This window comes from Halyomorpha halys, unplaced genomic scaffold (genome assembly GCF_000696795.3).
Source record: "Halyomorpha halys isolate HHAL.00 unplaced genomic scaffold, Hhal_1.1 Scaffold15.1, whole genome shotgun sequence".
NCBI classification, from domain to species: domain Eukaryota; kingdom Metazoa; phylum Arthropoda; class Insecta; order Hemiptera; family Pentatomidae; genus Halyomorpha; species Halyomorpha halys.
In genome coordinates this window covers 913,558-934,650 of record NW_027108914.1, presented here as the reverse complement: position 1 = coordinate 934,650, position 21,093 = coordinate 913,558, and the positions used below count along the sequence as shown (strand labels likewise).

The 21,093-nt window shown below is 29.1% G+C and overlaps 1 protein-coding gene across 1 annotated transcript in view; it reads left to right on the top strand.

The window, feature by feature from the left end:
- The first annotated feature begins 1,543 nt into the window (after positions 1-1,543).
- Positions 1,544-21,093, top strand: part of Scr (Sex combs reduced) — a 91,639-nt gene continuing 72,089 nt past the window's right edge. Inside the window, exon 1 of the mRNA XM_014419605.3 lies at positions 1,544-2,220. Coding sequence (XP_014275091.1) covers positions 1,614-2,220 — 607 coding nt within the window. The 5' untranslated portion in view covers positions 1,544-1,613. The remainder of the gene's footprint in view (positions 2,221-21,093) is intronic.

Here is a 21,093-nt window from a genome sequence, read left to right as displayed (position 1 = left end):
GTTACATGAGAAACAAAGTCAGAACAAGATGGCACTGAATTTCCCTCATATCATGCTTACAGTCCGGACTTGAGAACTTCCGTCAACTATCAGACAAGGCTTGGCTGATTAGAATAATCAAGAGCTACAATTTTCTGGACGATATTTAAGGAAGTTGAAGAAGAGTCCTTTGAGAACCCTAAGATTGATATTGTGAAGGAATATCAAGCTGTAAGAAGGAAACAAACCATTGAAAATAACGGATTCTTTGAATATTAAACAATAAAAAAAATTGTTTTAAAATAAAATAATGGTAACTGCTTCAACTAGGCAGGTGGTCGAGTACTTACTCTTATTCAATAACCAATTATTGTAGGTTATAAATACTATTAGTATTTTTGGTTTAATTGGCTGTCCAATTCCATTTGCTACAACAGTCCAAGATATAAACAAATTCCCATTACTGTATAAAATCGAAATAGTTGCATTAATATGAACCACTTCATGGTTTCAGGTCATAACCAACAACGATAGTTATCAGTTTTTGATTGCGTATGGGGTCCATACCCCATTTTTAAGATATGATTGAAATCAGAACTCAAATTATTTTTCAACCACAAAGAAAAAAAAGATAAAAATTGTTTATAATTCATGCCATTATTGCACCTAAAACAATCACTGGTGTAGCTAGGTAGTTGGTAACTTATATCTTGTAATACCAAATATTATACGAATCAGAAAATTAACTAAGTGTCACAGAGCTGTTTGATGGAAATCAGAAAACTACATCTTAAGACAGGCAAAACTATTTTATATAATTTGTTAGTGACTGCCCATCGCCTTTTTAATATAAACTCCATATTATTTTTTTTCTTAATCATTCTCCACATTCTTGCCGGTCAGAGCAAAAAAGATATAGTCTAAGTGGTTGCGGACGCGCAGTTCGGTATAATAATATACATGATTACCAAGACGGAGGAGCACTCCGAATACTTGGTCCATTTTATATATTTAAAAAAGAAATATGAAAAGTGTGAAGCTTCTATTTATATTAAAAAATCTTTGGAAAGTAACAATCACTAAAGTTTTATGTTATACGCTATTAAATTATTCCACTTTAGGAGTGTGCTGTATAATATGAACAGATATTACGTATATTACTGGTATATTTCGGCAAAAGTTATAAATGAGCTGGCATTTATTTTTTTAAATAATACATTAAATTTATTTATTCAAACATTTTATTTAATGTATGTATCTTACGTACACAGGAGACCGGAAACAGTCACATTTCAAAATATATTAGTTGCAAATTAGATTAGTCAAAATGTTGCTTCGATACACCTAGTTCTCAACTCCCGGATTACTGGCCTGATAAGAATAAAATGGAAATGTATGAAATAAAAAATATGTAGATATAGTAAAAGGGCAAGAGAGATAGGGTAGAAGTAAAGGAAGGAGGGTGAAGGAGGGGAGGGGATGGCGGTGGGAGGGGCGGGGCACCTCCCCACCCCGCCCCCTTCTCCCTCTACCTCCCTCCCCGGGGTGGGGGCCGCCTCCTTAGTCGAGTCTTGTTCAAGTCCTGTCCGGGGTGAGACCGTGATGTGAGTGGAACCTCTGATAGCTGTGACAAGATGAGCTCGTACCAGTTCGTCAATTCGCTGGCCTCGTGCTACCAACAGGCCGGCCGCCCGTCCCCCGATGGCCCCCAGAGCCCAGACTACTACCCCCAAGTCAGCTACCCCGGTTGTTACTCTCCGCAACAATATACTTCAGGCTACATGCAACAGAGTCCTTCCGGGATGATGGACTACACCCAGCTGCACGGCAGCAATCACCAGCGTCTTGCTTCACATTTGCAGCCCCTAGGGCATCCAGCGGGTCCGGTATCGCCTGCTCTCAACAACAACACAGTGACCAACCTGTCAGGATCGACCTCCTGCAAGTTTGCCGACAGTACCACGACAAGTTCCGGGATCGCCTCCCCGCAGGACCTGACTACGTCCTCTAGCGGTCCTGGGGGCCCAAGGAGCACGCCTCCGAAGACCGGGCTCCACTCGCCGTCTGGAGCGCGCGCCCCGTCGGCTCCGGCTCCAACATCCCAGACATCTTCTTCACCGGCTTCTTCAATATCCTCATCATCGTCCACGACACAGGGAACTGCCGCAAAGAGTCCCGCCCAACCGGGACAGAACCCGCCGCAGATATATCCATGGATGAAGAGAGTTCATCTTGGACAAAGTGAGTACCTTATCATATCAGCTATCATTATATTTATGACATCTTCACGATATTCCCTTTTACCGAGAAACAATTCTCAAATATATCAATCATCCAAGCACAAATACTTACAATAATGGAATATTAGGATGATTTGAACCTTCACAATAAAAAAAGAAAAAACAAACTGACTATCTCCTACAAATCAAAATTTTCAATTAATTTCAGGAATTGTTATCAAAATATTTACAGACTTCTGTCTGGAAAGCCCTAGAAAAGGGCGTGGCTATTTAATCTTTCATCTCATATTATGCTCAACCTTTTCCCATGGCAAGTATATCTAAAACTATTCCAAAGAAAAGAACGAGGTATTAAATTTATAATAATTACTTTATCATCAAATAAAACTCAAAAATAACAATTATTAATTATACAAAAATACCAATCATTTAAAAAGATTACATGTTTTCTTATAAATAAAAAAATACAAATGTTTTTTTAGGGACAAATCTAAAAGCAATACAGATTAGACTGATACAATTAAAAATATACATATATATAATTTAGATTTATCCAAAAATGTGGAAGGCTCACTCCTGATACGATGGCCCCAAGAATCTATCAAAAGACAAATGATCCACGAGTGGGGTGCCAATTAACAAGTAACGTCATAATCGAGTCAATATAATTAGGAAGCCGTGCTCTCACAAAGGCCCAGGGCCTCTATCAATGAGCCCTATCACAAATCATTCTCTCCATCATAACTCATCCTCCACTTCGCCTCAATGGGTTCTCATGTCGACTCTGGAGTACTCTACTTGCTTCAGTCTGATCACTGAATATTAACTGTTTTGTTTTATAGCGGATTCGCGGCGTTCAAGTCTCCCAATCTAAAGCTTTATACTTAATCAGAATTTTATCAAAGTCGTGTATTTTGGAGGTAACATGTTCTATTTGAATAAAACAAAATCCATCGAATTGAAAAATTAAAATAGTAATGGAGAATTAATATAAGAAGATAATAAAGTTTAAATAATAAGATATTTAAAGTTATCATGTGATGAATGATGATTTTATCCATAATCACCATATCCCGTAAAATAGCCACTTATTTTTTAAAATATCACTAATCATAATTTATGGTAAATTAAAAATGAATAACAGACAACGCTACAAAAAAAAAAAAAAAAAAAAAAAAGATACGGATCATTAATACATTTATCATTATCAAATGACTTTTAATAAATATGTAACATTATTTACTATGAAACTAAGTCCTAAATTAAAACAAAATAAAAAAAAAAATAATTTACCAATTTAAATGTACATTTTGAAAGAATGAAACAATGTATTTACAAGTTACCATCATGTCTCATTAAACGTTTTATAAAGAATAGCAGTTATGGTGAAAATAGTCACTGAATTCTAATTCTCAATTTCTTAAGAATTATACATTTTTAGAAAGAAATATTAATTTCACATACAAATATGTTTCAAGAATATCTGCAACTAAAAAATAGAAAACATTATTAACTATTTTTCAACCTTGTGAAGTTTGATAATATTTTTTAATATTAAACCTATAAATAATTAACAAACCTAATAATGTAGTAATATAGGGTTAATAAACATTAGAGTTTTTTTAAATTTTAATATAGTGAATAGTTATTTAAGAAGTGATTATTAATAATTTTATAAAGTTCAAATATAAAGAGAAACTTCATTTCAATAATGATTACCAAAAGTATAATATGAATTTTTCAACATTTGTCCAGCAGGATTAAGAAACTTATCTAATATTTAAACATGGAAAATGAAATGATAACTTAGGCCATGCGGAAAAGTTATAACATGTTCAGAAATATATTACAGAGAAAGTACTTTGCAGGTTTATTCATGATGTAATATCCCATTAAATATTTACCTGATACACCTGCAATTTACATAATTGCCATCTTATACGAATATTTACAAGGAATTATAGGAAAAAATAAATACATGCCTCGACATGATTTTATTTTTAATACTTTTCAATTTTTGACATAAAAAACTAGAGTAATTACGACGAGTAATTAAACCAGTTTATTAACTAATATACAGCAATTTCATCGTATCAACTACAATATGTCATCATTAGGCCTTCAATAATTAATCAAATCATGAACCAAAAATTAGTTTAAATTATTTCTATTTCAACTTCAATTCAATTATATTCATTGCAAAATATTATATTATACAAATAAAATAAAACTTATTGATATTTATTCATGCATTCTATTTTTACCTAAAAAAAATTGTCTTTGGTTGAACTTTTTTAAATAATCCAAAAACAAAAAATATTCATATTTATTATTACTTAATAAGTATTGACTTGATTCAATTAATACTTAATATATAATTAAATTATATATTTAGTTTCAACGATTTATATTCAAAATGAATGAGGGATAAGTGGTGATTTTTAATTTTCTGTTTAGTGAATTTGAAATTCAAATGTTGTTATTCTAGTTTATTAGGAATAAATCAATCTCTTAGTTTATCATATTGAGTAAACAGTCTTAATATTAAATTTATCAAATTTATACTGATAATTATGATTAAATTTTTATTACACAAACTGAAAAATTAAGCGGACATAACGAAACTTGGGTAAATTTACCGATTCCGATATCTTTTTATTGACTTTATCCAGCAATATTTATTATTATTGTTTTAAATAAAAAAATAATGCAAAATAGTTATGGATTAAAAAAAAAAATTGTTTATATCTTCTATTTTGGAACTATAAAAATAATCTAAAATAACAATACAAGACATATAAATACATTTATACTTGCTTATATATACATCATATATTTTATTTTAGTTCAACAATCCAATTAGATTTATCGAACGAAAATCGCAAATTCATGCGTTTGATATAATCATTTTGAAAATATAAAAATATTTGTTTAAAAAACAAACCGAAAACCAACATAACCAGGTTATTAAATATATTTATATAAAATGTTTACAGTAAAATTTATTAATTGTTTTAGGACTTTATTTAAGAGCATTAGGCACAAGTCAAAAACATTAGTTGGAAATTAATTAGGGACGTTGATATGATTTTTTGTTTCTCTGCTTTTATATCGGAGATATAATATTTTATTACCAAACAATAATTCCTTTGAACGTTCTAAGGATGGTAAATGAGTATATATAAGATTTTTGGGTCTACTTAAGATTATTTATCTCTGAAAGAGTATCAAGCAACGAGCGATTTCAGATGAAAAATATTTTAAACTTTTATATTTTTTATTCCATAGTTGCAAGAATATTTCTCTTTAGTATATTTCATACACGATTTTTTAGAAGAAAAATCTACGCATCAATCATTTATTGTTCATGAACTAACACAATTAGTTATCAACTAATATCATATAATTATTTTAATTTTTCTCTTCTAAAATTAGATACGGTTAAGTATAACATATGATTCAATCACAAATGAAACATCTCCTACTCACTACAGTTATTTCCTACTCCGTTCAAAGTTTGTTGGTTTTTAAACTATACACTGCATCACAAACTCTTATGGAATATATTTCATTCATAGTAGGCGCAGGTGTCTCGCAAGGTCGACGTACTGTGACCATTAGTGTGTTAAGTGACGGTTCATTGTGTATGATCGCCGCTTCTACTAATCGGGTTCTTCACCATGAGATTATGAATTAACATAATAGCCGGTAGATGCCGCCGGTAGTATCTCTAAAATACTCCAGAGACTTGTTATTGGGAGCGCAGTGTCACAGCTTCAATTTAAATAATATATGACAAAATATTTTTTTTTAATGCTATGAAAATTGCTCATTTTTCTGCAATCTATAGTGTTATAATTATTATAAAACAATGCAAATTTTGTGTTATTTTATGCCCCATAAGAATTCAAAACAGAATAAGGTGTACTTTTATATCTCTGATAAAAATTGATGGCATTAATTCCTGGTTTATTGGAATGTAAAGTAGTGTTTCATATTAACCTATATTATTCTTACCATATATAAGAAAAAAAAGGGTTATCTTGAAATCAAGCTATCTTTCATATAGACAACAGAAGGCTTTATTTAATCATGTAATATTTGAATAATTATTTCCTTTTATTATATTGCTTTATAATTTTAGCAAATGATTTCAAATGAGCATGGTAGACAAAACGTAGACATACAAAACTACTCAATAGTGTGTGTTATTCAACTTCCCTGTATGCATGTTATTTTTAATTACATTTCAATTAAGAAAAGATTACTTTTTAATCGTAAAACTATCTATATCGTGCTAAATAATGCGAGTATAACACATTTTAGGGATTTCTTGTCTTCATTTATGACATCATATCTGTTATCTGAATATATCTAGTAACAGTTCAAGTCAGTGTACAATATTTTGTTACAACAGATCTGTATTGAACCATCCAGCATAAGTCAAGACCCATATTATATGGTACAGTGCAACACTCCAGTCCAAAAAAATAAACGTAATCAAGTAAAAGTAATTTATACTCCCTGTACTTACACATATCTTGGTCGTAACAATTATATTAAGAAAATATGAATTGAAGACATGAGTGGATGAAGAAGTTATGTTACAAATACATGAATTTGAGAAAAATTGAATTTAATGATAACTGTACTATAGATAAATCGATTATTAACATCTGGAAATTAACAATATTTCAAGCAAAAATCTACAAAGCAAAACTATTAACTTGTCCTAAAATACCAACCAATATAATACCATCAAAATGAAGTACTCAATAATCATTTAAATAATTAATTTGTACAACCCATAAAGGAACTAATTATTAAAGGTTGACTGTATTATAGATCTCATTGACAAAAGAGATGAATACAGAAACTATATACTAACTACTCTTCAATACAACTGAATAATCTTGAATCCACATGGAGATTCTTTTGGGCAGTTATATAAATTTGTAAATGTATGATATAAATTGCTGATGAAATGATATAAAATTGTAATAAAAATATAAATTGCTCTATACATATACTTTTATCTTCTTACAGATATAAACATATTCTTTTGAAGTGAGTAAGGTCCTAAATTATTTATACATGCAAGATGATATGATGAGATCGCGGCATCTGCTTCATGTTTTGTGATTAATTAGTTTCATACTTCCATTATATAATTCGTTCATTCATTCATTGTTCATTCATCTCAACAAGGAAAGAAGAGAGTGAAAAGTACAGGATTGAAGCATTTAATCGAAAATTAAGGATTATGGTAATATAATAATCCCAATGATAATTGAGTAATTTATTCTTTATTATTTTATAACAGCATTTAATAGCAAAACTCTATTATTTGTATCATAGATTAGGTAATGACTTTATTGAAAATTTAAAAATAAGATCATGTGACGGTGATGAATTACTGTTAAATAGAAATATACTTCATAAATAAATAAATAAAATGTTAAATTATGATACATTAGTATTATATTATTATACAATTAGTTCAATAATTACCCTAAGACATCTCTTTTATTGACACAATTATTTATAATTTGATAAGAAATATTTAGCTGAAGGAAAATAGGATAACTCTTTTACTGTTTTTTTTTTTTTTAAATCAAATCATATGATCAATATAAACGCTTATATTACGGAATTTATTATTCATTTATTTATAATGAAATATTTTACATAATCTAAAAATGAATTAGTTCTGAACACTAGTAAGAAAGTAGATATCACACCAGTCCTACTGAAGGTTAATAAACTTTCATATTTATATAAATAAAAAAATATATTTAAAAAACTACAAAAGCGAAATATTCACTGGTTATAGGTTTAAATTAAATTTAAAGTTTTGAAAATGATTATCATACTTATGCTTCATATCGCTAAAAAAAATTTATTTTATGGTCACCAATTAAGCCTAAAAGTGTACTATATTAACTGAATCTACTTAAAGAATGTATACAGAGTTTTAGATAATCAATAACTATATACCCTTTTTAACATTGAGGTATATACTTAGTTCAATTTTGTAGGAAATGAGAAGCATCTTTACTGAGTCGCTTGAACAATCTTTAAGGATTGATTATTTCCGACATTCAATGAACGTAATATATGTTATATCATAAAGTTGAAAGGCTATTCTTTTTTTGATTTAAGCCGTGAATCAAATACATTTTTTTTTTATCCGAAACATACAACTAAATCCTGAACACTTATATTTAGAACGAAGACGAGAAAGTAATAAAAAAAGTTTCAAAACTAGCAATAAACAATAGTATCATTTTCATTCCAGAGATAACACACTTACTAATACTACAATAAAACAATAACAAGTGCAATATCGTTAAATAATAGTCTTACTTATCATTTACAGATATACTTTTTTCGACTATTAATTTATCATTAAGTGCAAATTTAAAAAAATAAATAAACCTCTGAAAAATCGATTCCCTGAAACATAGTTAGACAACTAATAAAGTCTATAAAGAGAAGTTTTTTAATTAACTAATATTTAATAAGTTAATCCCAAAAAACATTTTTCAAATGTTTATATTTGCATTCAAATAAATTAAGCTTTCATGAAAATTTAACACAAGTAAGCCGCTTTTTAAAAAGGTATCCGAGATTTGACGGCCTTTACCAATAACTAATATTCCTAAAAAATATATATATTTAGGTATAATTTTTTTGGCTTACAATAGATAATAAAATTAATGATTACAAATACATTGTAGAAATTTACTGTTAGTGTAATAAAATAATTTAAAATACAATGGTAAGTGTTGTATAAACTGAAAAATAACACTATAAATGGAATTGATGAATATAAGTAGTAGTACATTGTAAATATTTTGTATAAATATATAATTGTGTACCGATAAAATACATAGAATAAATAATAAAATAAATAGCTATAAATTGTGTTTATCTGAGAATATCTTTAGTAGCTAAGATCTGCTCCTCGGGAAGTACCACCAAGGTCGATTCTAACCAAGTGGTATTCACCTCATACGTTTTAAAGATTTTGGAACAGATAAAAAATTACTGCTGTTGAAACAGAACGAACACGAAGCGTAAGCAAACAGGCGTCCCCCTCCACACGCGAAATAAAGAGCGCGGGCCTCAAATCTGATCATAGAGTCATTATGTTAGCATGGTGGCCGTCTCTATGGTCCCCGTGAAATAACAGTTATTTTCGTCCTAATCTTCAACATCGGCTCTTTAGGACGGTTCTTATATATAAAAAAAATAGCTTCACAGTTCGCTAACTACCCTTGAAATTACTTAATTAGTTCCTTTCTTGTTGGGTGAGTTTTCACGACGAGTTTGTGCTGAAAATGTATAGTTAGGATATTAGCGATTTTATCTACGGAAGGTACTTTTATGGTATTCTACATATTAGCCGAAATTGCTAGGAATATAGTCATTAACAATAATTGCCTTAATTTTATAAACCAGGCGTTTTGGGATGTGTTCCCATATTTAATGTAAAATTAGGCAACAGAAAAGCAAATGAAAAACATGTAGAGTATTCAACCATAGGGTCTCAAAATTAGCTGTTATTTTCAAACTATTAAAAATTCAAACTAGTTATTATTAATAGACTATCTTGATTTGATAATCTAAAAATAAAATAAAAATGAGAGACGTGATTCGAAAGATATATAAATGATTTTAATGTAACGGATGTGATTAATCATTACAAAAGATATTTAAATTTCATTATAACCTAAGGTGTTTATATATAATTTAATTTCTTGTTTGTTTATCAATTATAATAACAAATATCCCAGTAATAGGAGAATAATAAGTTATTGACTTAGATAAAATTTGATAAATCCATAGTAGCATGCAAAGTTTTGATGATAACAATACAATGTTAGCTGTGATATTATAAATAAGATCCTTGAGAATAGCCGGAATGGCCGAAACGTAGGAGTTACAAGACAATAAAGATTGTAAAACTATTTTTTATTATAATTTATAAGGTGTTTATTTATATAATTGAAAACCATAGAAAATCCTTAATTGAGATTCAGGGGTCTGAATCATGCTAACTGAATCCTTTTAGGAATTGGTTTTTGGCATTACCGGATTTTTTAAGTGTTGGCGTCATAAATAATTGAAAGAAACTTTAGGAAATTAGTTTTCTTAAGAGAATAATGTTGATATTTAGTTATGATAAGTGAATCCTAGTTAAACAAAAAAAAAAAAAAATTAACAAATATTTTAACATTCTAAAAGTTTTTATTTTGTCAGTTACCGTGTTTAACGATCTGGAAATGGATGATAATTGTTTCAAAATGAAATAAATATAATAAAAGTTGTAAAATGTAAAGCTAATAAAACAGAACAACAAAACAGTAACTCATAAAGAACTAAAACTGTTATAAATAAAGGTCAATTTATAACAGTTTTAGTTCTTTAACCAAAAGGCATATCAAATTTTGGTATACTAATTAAAATTAATAATTCACTCCTTTATTTTATTATGAAATTACAGCTATGAATTAAAAAAATTGGATTCATAAGATGAGTATATAATGCATTACTAAAATAAAATAAATAAAGAAGAAAATATAATTAATATTACACTTTACAGAAGTATAGATAAGGAAATATGTGAATTTGTTTAAAGTAGTTTTATTAACTACAACTAAAATGACAGTTTAATAGAAGTAATCTTCCTATAATATTAAACCGGCAGAAATGATCAATATAAAAAAAAGTCAATTACGTAAATTACATAAGAATTTGAGATGATCATTTATTGCAAAATTTCAAATATTTTTATCGGGGCAAAATATAGAATAGATAACACCCAATTTAGTTAATTAATTAAAATCATATTAAAATATTTGTGATATTAGCGGATAATAAGTCATAAAAAAATAAATGCATGTTTAGCAATGGATAATAAGCTAAATAAGCGTTTATTTGTCTCCGATACAAACTCGATTTTATCTGGTATTTAATTGAGTTAAAATTATACAGATAAAAACTAATTGCATGTCAAAATATTAACTATATTAGTTCTGTACACAATGCAGATTTAGTTAGTTGAAAAATATGGTCAAATTATGTTCTAATATGATTTTATATTAAGTAAAAATTATAAAATATTATCCTGTTTTTTTTTTGTTTTTTTTTAGTATTTCAATGTTTTAAAAAGTCATTACATAATTTAAAAGAGAAAAACACTAATAAATAGCAAATAAGAATTTTAATAATAAAACAGAATTAAAGTAAAATCTTTACACATGTATTGAACTTTCATAACCTGAAAATAATCGTTACAAAATATAAATATTTTGAATTCTCAATAAAATGTGGATTTACTGTAACTATAAACTAACAAATGTGTATTAATGTATTACACTATCATTAGTAAATAATAGAAAACAATTTTTTTGCTAGGCACTTTGTTTTAAATTAACAACCTATGGCTTAAACCTATAACGTTGTATAACATAAGCATAGAACTTATTGTGTTTCTTTAATGGACGAAATCAAAACGTCATTTTTTATTATAACGAAGATAGCAAACATCATGGATAGCATAAAAGATGTCTAATTTAATGAAAAAAATATATATAGATTTATTTTAAATATCGAGTTACCTTTTTCATAACACTATCTTAATATATTTTATGGTTTATAGTGTATGAAGTTGATTATTGCTTATGTCCAAAAAGTTCCTTAATTTTAAAACAGTTTATTCATGTACGTATGCATTTGGTCCGTTCCAACAACCAGTTCTTCTGACTGTCCGGCATTTCACGGAGTTTGCGTAGGATGGATTTTTTCCTCCAAAAATCTGTACTGCGCATGATCCGGACAGTCAGAAGTGGTTGTAGGAACAGCTCTATTGTAGCCCATAGTTGTAGAAACAAATTCCTCTGAAGTTAATATTACACTTTCTACCACCGCCAAAGCAAAGCTTTATATTTTAAAGTTTTAAAATAATAAATAACAAAAACATTGCTGGTATATAGGACAGATGGAATTATAGTTTTCGGCTCAAACGTACCGTGACAATATCCGGTCTAAATCAAAACTTTCGAAAGGCAGAGGACAAACGAAGGCACAGGTGCTCACTGACAAATCACAGTGAACTTATGGCCCCTTAATTAAAGCGAGACTTATAAGAAATAAATCAGAAGGCTATAATGATAGTGCAACCCAGGCCAAACTCATTGCTCACCTCCGTGTCTGCTTTGAACCTTGGGCCATGCATTGGTGTGGGTGTGGGCTTCTGTATGTGTAATTGGATGATGGCTATTTGTGTAATGGTGTAAATCTAGGCTCCAAGTTCATAAACCAACTCATTAACATTACAAATAGTTCTGACATCGTATATCATTTTTCTAATGGAAAGATCAGATATGCCAATATTGATTGCGGGTTCAAATTAGTCTTTCAGCACATCTTTCTCTCTTTTAGCATACACATTATTTATGTATATCCAATATTAAATTTAAGTATTAGTTACATTAATATGGCAATGAGGTGAATGTATGCGTCGTAAAATTTCCTGAAAATTCATAATAGTGACCAAAATTATGATAGCTTTATTATCAACCGCGTCCAAGATTTAGTCTTTTTTTTTTTTCTTCTCTTTATGAATCCATTTCTGGCAATTTCTTATATACTGAGAGAGAAGTGGGTTGTCTAGAGGTATCCAACCTATTCTAATCATGGTGGGGGGTCAAGTTGAAATGAAACACTTATCATTCCATAAACACAGAGTTAGCACACCTCATATCAACAAGTCCAAAGTAGATCAAATAGTTTATGTGACTAAAATAAAATCCGAAAAGTTTTGATTAATAAATAAATGATTCTAAAAGAATAAAATGATTAAAAAAATCGCTATGTTAATAATTAAGAAATGCTGAAGATTTATTTTCAATATCAGAATTGGAGACATGTTAAGCGATTCAATTATTTATTCCGATTTAAGAGAGTAAAGACTTAGGTTTTATGTTGTCATAATAACATAATTATAATTTTTGTCATTTTCCAGGCACCTCAGAAATTTTATAATGAAAATATCCACCTCTGAACAATGGTACATTAATACGAAATTAATCACACCTGGTTTATCGTTATATTAATGATTAAAAAATGCTGAAGATATATTTTCAATGTCGGAATAGGAGACATGTTAAGTGATTCAATTATTTTTTCCGATTTAGGAGAGTAAAGACTTAGGTTTTATGTTGTCGTAATAACATAATTATAATTTTTGTCATTTTCCAGGCACCTCAGAACTTTTATAATGCAAACATCCACCTCTGAACAATGGCACATTAGTACGAAATTAATCACACCTGTTTATACTAGATAAAATCTCATTCTTAAAAAAAAGGAGTTCATTGATATGTACAATGTTCATCTGAAAAAAGATGCCGAATCGCATCAATGAATCATTATCATATATCCATTCACAAAGAGCATTCTTGTTCAAGTATTTCCAAAAAAGAATACTGCAACACCGAATGACATCACTCAAGAAGCATGTAATGATGCTAAGAACATAAATAGAACTGACCTCGTTCCAGATGTGAAACGACTGAAACATGTCATTTGTTTTTTTATAATATTTGAAACATTTTTTTAATTGAAAATTCGTACTATTTATAAAATTTCCAATCGACAAAAGTAGTAAATATGTATGCTGTATATTATCTAAAGATATATAATTTATAGGTGAATATTTTAAGATTAATTACTAAAAATTATTCTGTCATTGTGAACTATGCACGTAGCTGAAATATAGTTGATACGTTGATACATGGCGAAATAAATCATTAATGTTTGGGACATGGCATATGATATGTGACAAATAACTTTTCATAACGATTAATCATACTATGCGTAAATAAAATTAGTGAATGGTTTACGAACGAGAATTGCATAAAAGAGCATTATTTAATATTAAGGATGCCTTTATATGGTTGCATCGGCAAAATCCGACACAAACCAATCTATTTAGCTATTTTGAAAACAATACATTAAAAAAAATAATGTTGCCCTTGAAGAGTTAGGGGTGTAATACTTTGTAAGGAAGTACTGTTACTAGAGCAACCGTCGTGCAAGGAGGTGATTTGGTCCGAATCAATATTAAATAACGTAAATTTAACTTGCTGTAATTAAATTTTTAAATTCTATCTCATTTTTTGTCTTTACCTAATAACACAATATTCACAAATATGTATTAACATAAAAGTACAAATATTTATACTTACTTCATATTTACTTTTCTATTGACAATCGGTAAGTTTAGTACTGTAGTTTGCTCTAATTTTTAGTGTGCCGTTTTCAACGTTTCAAAGCAATTGGAGTCCAAAAACGAATGTTCAGACCTTGATTTCTTTCTGTGTTGAAAGATTTAGCCTCCCGATGCCTGTTCACAACCCAATTGGGCACACTCAGTATAATTATTGAAAAAAGAGTTTAATACATAGAATGCATCACCAAAATTTTTTATATTTTTATAAAATATACTGGTAAGACTAACATTATTAGCAAAAATATGGCATACTGAAAAATTTTAAAAAATGGAAAATGGATTAAATCGAATTATTGATATTTTGACCAATTGCCCAATGATTTGAATTATATTAAGCTCCCTCCCACTATGTGGTTAACGCTTTTTGATTGATATTTAATTAATTAATTTATACTTATTTCCGTGAGCTGAAAAGTTGGCATTATCCACAACCATTTCAAAATCATGTTTTATCGCTTAGTAATATATTTTGTTGTGTTAGCATTATTCCATTTCTTATTAGAAAATATGAATATCCTATATTAAAAAATATCCTTTTCAGGATTTTTTTTTTAACGCTTACATAATGCACTTTAAAACTGTACTTCTATTGAAAAATGTATCTGCCGCTGTATCCTGTATATTGCATTGGAAACGGCTCGACTTGGTCCTGAAACACTCAACTTGACTAATGGCCTCTTCGCAAAAGGTCAGCTTCGCCACTTCAGATATTTCTTATCCGCTACTTGCACTTGAGTCCTAGCAATGCTAACTGGAAATTTCAAACTGACTTAGGCTTACCATCTGTTATGTCTAAGTCCGCTTTCTATAAGTTCATATTTCCAATTTGTTATCTGGTGAAAACTTCTTATTTTATTACTTTTAGCAATCCATTTATAGTTCCCGTTATTAGAGATCCGAAACAGAAAGGAATGTGGGAGAATGATAAAGGATTTATATACACATCCAATCTGTAATAATGTATTTCGAAGTTTTATACATTGATATTGTCTTATTCTCTAAAAGTTCTTTTTTTAAACTTATTTCTGTTTAATTCAAATTTAGCATTTTTTTTTCTCGAAAAATTGATGAATCATAATAACACTAAACTTAAAAAATTTCAGCTCTCATCTATATAAATAACATTGACGTTATAATTTTTGGACAAACAAAAAATTTTCTTAATTACTAATTAAAGCAATTTAGACTGACTGACCCATGACCGACTCCTTGAAGAGAATCTTTCATCAAGAATACTTTTCGAAAAAGGAAAGTAACCTTCATACCTCAATCCTTCCATCTACTTATCGGTCAAGCTATCAGACGTACAATTATTGGTTCAGTGATGAATATCGTCTTAATGATCTTTTCGTTATTCGTCCCAAAAACTTAATAACCTGTATCTAACCAGTTCAGTGATCATGAAACTATTTTCAAAATTACGTTTAGTATTATAAAATTCACTAGTCATTATTTTTTTAAAGAGGTATGAATCAAGAACTAAAGTTAAAAAATTGAAAGACAGTGTTTTATCACTTGAAATAAGGACATATTTCATTATCGTATTTTTCTATTATATGTATATTTTTAAAAATAGTCTGTTTTAGAATTATTATGTTTTTTAAAAGTTAAATTACAAGGTATTCAAAGCGAAAAAATAAAACTTTTAACTTTACTATTTTTTTTTCTTTTTATGTTCTTGAAGTATATATCGTAGGTTTTCTATAGTTTCTATTAAGGCCTTAATAATGAATAGTTTAAGGAATTAGAAATAAATTAAGATATTAAAAAATGATGAATTAACCATAAGGACGTTTTTACAATTAAAATAACTAAATAAACCGGTTATCAAATAGGTTTCTAATGATAACCACAGATACAAAAGGCCAAAGGGGAGATAAGAGAGATCGTAATCCCCCCTAAGAGGCCCACAGTTGACCTGGAGAGACCTAAATAATTGATAAGAAACCACCCCCTTCCCAAGAGGGTTGAGCACCCTCTCCAGCGGCTCCATGAGATCTGGAACTACGGCCCTGGAAGGGGAGAAAAAGTGATAGAAGAACGGAGCTGTCGTCAGTGAATGTTAAATATAAATAGCCCTTTGAAGAGTTATATTTAATTGACAATTTTCAAGACCTGTCTGTCGGTGTCGTCCAAAGTGAAACTGGTGACAGTGTGTCACTTGATGAGTTGACTTTCTCATGTCGACCAGTCTAATTTTCTGCATTCTTAAACAGATTTCAGCATTTTTACAAATTGAAAATATCGTTATTCGTCTTAAGATAGTACAAAAAAAAAATATTTATTACTTTCATAGCTGTTAATTATTATTATTTTGATTTTAATTATCCATATAGATGCATTTTTATTAGAATTGTAGCTTTCTTTTGAAATAATAAAATGTATAAAATTAATTTTATTGTATAAAATATTGTATTGAGTACGCTATAAGAAATAAATATGTTGGTTATCTATAAAATAAATAACAAATTTTATTTAAATATCTAACTCGGTCCTAAATTACACTACTGGTAGTATGTGCAAAAGCAATGTGGAGTAACAGCAAATTTTACTATTTTAGGTTTAGCTGCATTTTAGTATGGTTTTCTATTATCTTAGCAAAAAGTACCGTCACTAATTGGATTAATAGATTTATATCACAATTAAGAATTAGCTGCTACTTTCAACCATAATTAAAACACTATGTTTATAAAAAAGTTTCAGATAAGACACTCTGGTATTGCTCCGATGATTTGTTTGCTATTTGAAAATATTTTACAACATAATATAGTAAAATGAATGTATCTATTCATAAATATTCCACGGTTTGATCTGTGATTTCTTATTTATTCAATTTTCTCCAGGCATAATACAGGAAAATAAATGTCTCTAACTGTTTATTCACGTGTCATCCACGTTTTGATCTCTGATCTCTTATTTATTCACTTTCCACCAGACATCCTTCGCTGAAACCTTGGTACAAATCCACCCTCACCCCACGCCCAACGATTTCTCAAAAACCCTCCTTAACCCTTACTCGACCTATCCTTGAGAACAAGACGTCCTGTTTATATTAAATATTCTATAAATCCTTCCTGACGTAACGGTCCTTGGATATATTATTCATGTAAAGCCTTAGGAAAGGGGACAATTACTAATGCGACCCGACATCGGCCGACAGGAGACATGTCCCAGTCTCTTCTAATCGTTACTGAATATCTGGCCGGCAGGATGTCTTCAAAGGGTGTCTTCGATCCTTACTATTTATACACTGCCCTCCGGGACATACAGGCGGACAAGAACATACCGTAGTCGCTAGAGAAATGGCCTCCTGTCTTTTTATACTTGTATATAATATTTATTTCCTCTGGTGGAGAATATGGATGGTGCTCATGAGGTGGTGGCAGGTTGAAACGTATCGTGTAACCGATATAATTTGTGTACGTGTACGTGTTATTTGTGAAAATATATCATTTGATCCATTTATCTAGGGGTACTGTGTAAATGAGATCAATTTGAAAGACCTAGTGACTATTTATCAGATTCGTAATTCACAACCAGCTCGTAAATTTTACATTTGTCAACATCAAATTGTGTTTAAATAAAATAAATTGAATTCAATTTTAGTCTAAAATCAATCTATATTTCTTAATAAGCCCAACGTTTCGGCCAATTTGTCCATCTCAAGGACAATCTTAAATACAAATTTAGAACTAAATCAATTTTAAAAAAACATGATGCAGGCTATTCTGCCTATGTAATTAATTTCAGTCCACAATTACCCTATTTAGACAATTCTTCGTATTAAATTAAAAATTAAAACTTTTAATCATAGTTAATTTTAACTATTTATCACAGCAATATAAATTATAAAAATTATGATAAATAAAAATAAGGGAAATTAACTGTGATTAAATTTTTAATTTAAAATGAAGAATTGACAAAATAGAGTAATTGTGCACTAAAATTAATTACCTGAGCAGAGTAGCCTGCATAAAGTTTTATAAAATTGATGTGGTTCTAAATTTGTATTTATTGTTCTTGAGGATGACCGCATTGGCCAAAACGTCGGATTTACAAAGAAATATAGATTGTATTGAGACTAAAATTTGATAAATTTTATTTTATTTAAGCAATAATAACCAGTGTCAAGAAAGTTTAAAGAGTATATATAAATTAAATTTTGTGTAATATTCTCCACCATAAGAGCTATTAATATGTAAATATGTAAGGATCGCAACCCCTAGTGATATAATACCACTTGAAATATCTCTTTATTGCATACAATTTAAACAAAATAATTCGTATTATTACATAGCTAATAAGAATTATTCTTTTTTTATTCCATACTAGATGTTTTAAGATTTCTTAAAACCTTAGTAAATCAGCTTCTATTCAGTGTATTATTTTTTTAATTTTACCATAGTACTATTCATCTGGTTTTAGATTTGCAACCAAGTTTCAAATGTTACGTAGTTTCACCCAATTGTGAGATACAAATTGATATTTTTTCTTCAATAATTCCTAACGTTTCTTCCTCCTCATATCCATAACCAATAAAATCAGTTATCAAATGGTTTATTTTCTTTTAAAATGACTCCATCCTACTTTCTCGTCGGAGTATAGATCCTATAACCATATAATTTATTCGTCTTACTGATTGATTAAATTATTTTAAAATAAATATCAATGATTAATTTACCAAGAAGCTCACGGTTCACAAAACACGACGATTTCACGTCATTATTACTCCAAATTTAATTTCCAAATTAATTCTACTGTTGCTTTATCGTCTCTAAGGATTGTTAATATATCAGTGTTTAATCCAAAATTATTGAGGTGTGATGAGACATAGGGGCCTTCCTGAAAGGTATGGCTAATTGTCATATATATTATATATTGTCATATGCAGTTATATGTTATACTATAATATGCTAATTCAATTAGTTATAGATAAGGACTAATTGAATGTTGTCTTTCAATTCGCTTTGCAACATTACATTATGACTGCTACAAGTAAATGACAGGTGCAAAAGTTAGGTGTTTCGGAACTGAATCATTTTAAATAAATTGTTTGTTAATGAAAAATGTGTTTCTAAGAATATAAAAAGTGGTTGAAACTTCTGTCGTTTATACGTGTTTTTTTAAAATTATTAATTTAAATTAACGTTGCTTAAAATTTAAAATTTTCGCTCGGGTAAAGAGAGAAATAAAGATGAGGCACTGTTCCCGATCCATCTTCATTTGCTCCGTTTAGCATGGTTGAAGGAGGCCCGCTGGCATGCCCTAACAACAGTGCTTCACTCTCAATTTAAATTATGATGAATTCTACAAAATATTTTTAACTTCTCAACTCCGAGATTGTCTCGAGCGGACCAAGACGAATTTATAATATCCCATCCGTCAGTCTGTCTCAATCCCAGCGGCATCCCATTTGTCAGAGAGATACACGGACGGCGGCTTTGCGCGGGGGAAGTCTTCCCGAACAGCGGGGTTTGACACGTGGATGTTCTTGTCTGCAGTGAAACCTGTCTTGGGGGTCGTGTCTGTCTGACCCATATCCAGTCTGCCGAATAAAAATAAAATAGAACGTATTACGTCACTTGTTTACGTAGAAACAATTATTTAAAAATAAAAAAATTCTCTCATTGATTCACATGCAGTAGCCCATAATTATACAATTTTATGTAATATATAACGTACAGTACGTACCTTCTATATTTTTATAATTTATGTAGAAAGCCTTGAAATAAATAATTAATGAATTGAAAACATCACATTATTTCACATTTACTGAAATAATTGTTTTATTGTTTATAATATAAATCAATTGAGCAGTTTTCTATCAGCAGTAGATATGTCAACTTTTAAGAGTTTATTATTTTTAAACAAATCTGATACCATCTAGTGAAGATAAGCTAAACTTTAATTATAGGTGTTGATTAGTAACACGTATTTGACAAGAGAAAATTTAAATTGATTTTTGAATTTTTATTTACCAAAATAACTTTTACTTTTGAGAAGGGAGTATATTAATTTTTGAAATAAAACTCCTCAATTGGATACATATTAATAAAAACCATATTAATATACATTAATTTCGAACGTAATTTGAAATAATCAATGAAGTTTGTAAAGGAATATTAACTTATTCAAATGAGAATAAACTATACAAGACTGTATGTTTCGAGCTTACCCTATTTTATCATCGCACTATACCTATAGTATGTTGCATTATTAGGATTTGTATGAGTATAAAGACTATTTTTTTTTCAATTAATCGCTATCCAAATTAAGGATTCCTTTGACAGATTCTTGAATTAAATTGTATAGATTTTTTTTTAGATATAAAGTGATAGACTTAAACTTCAAAGAGATTGTTGTGTTAAAAAGTCAGCTACACGAAAATAATCAAAAACTTTTTAATTATTTTTAAAAAATATTTATCTATCAATGGCAATTCCATTGATTTATTAGTAACAATAAATAATCATTTTCAGAACTGGTGGTTCTATTAATTTGTAATTACCAAAAATACTTAATCCAACGATAGTCTAACACAGACATGTTTTCTTTATATATTAGAACTATACA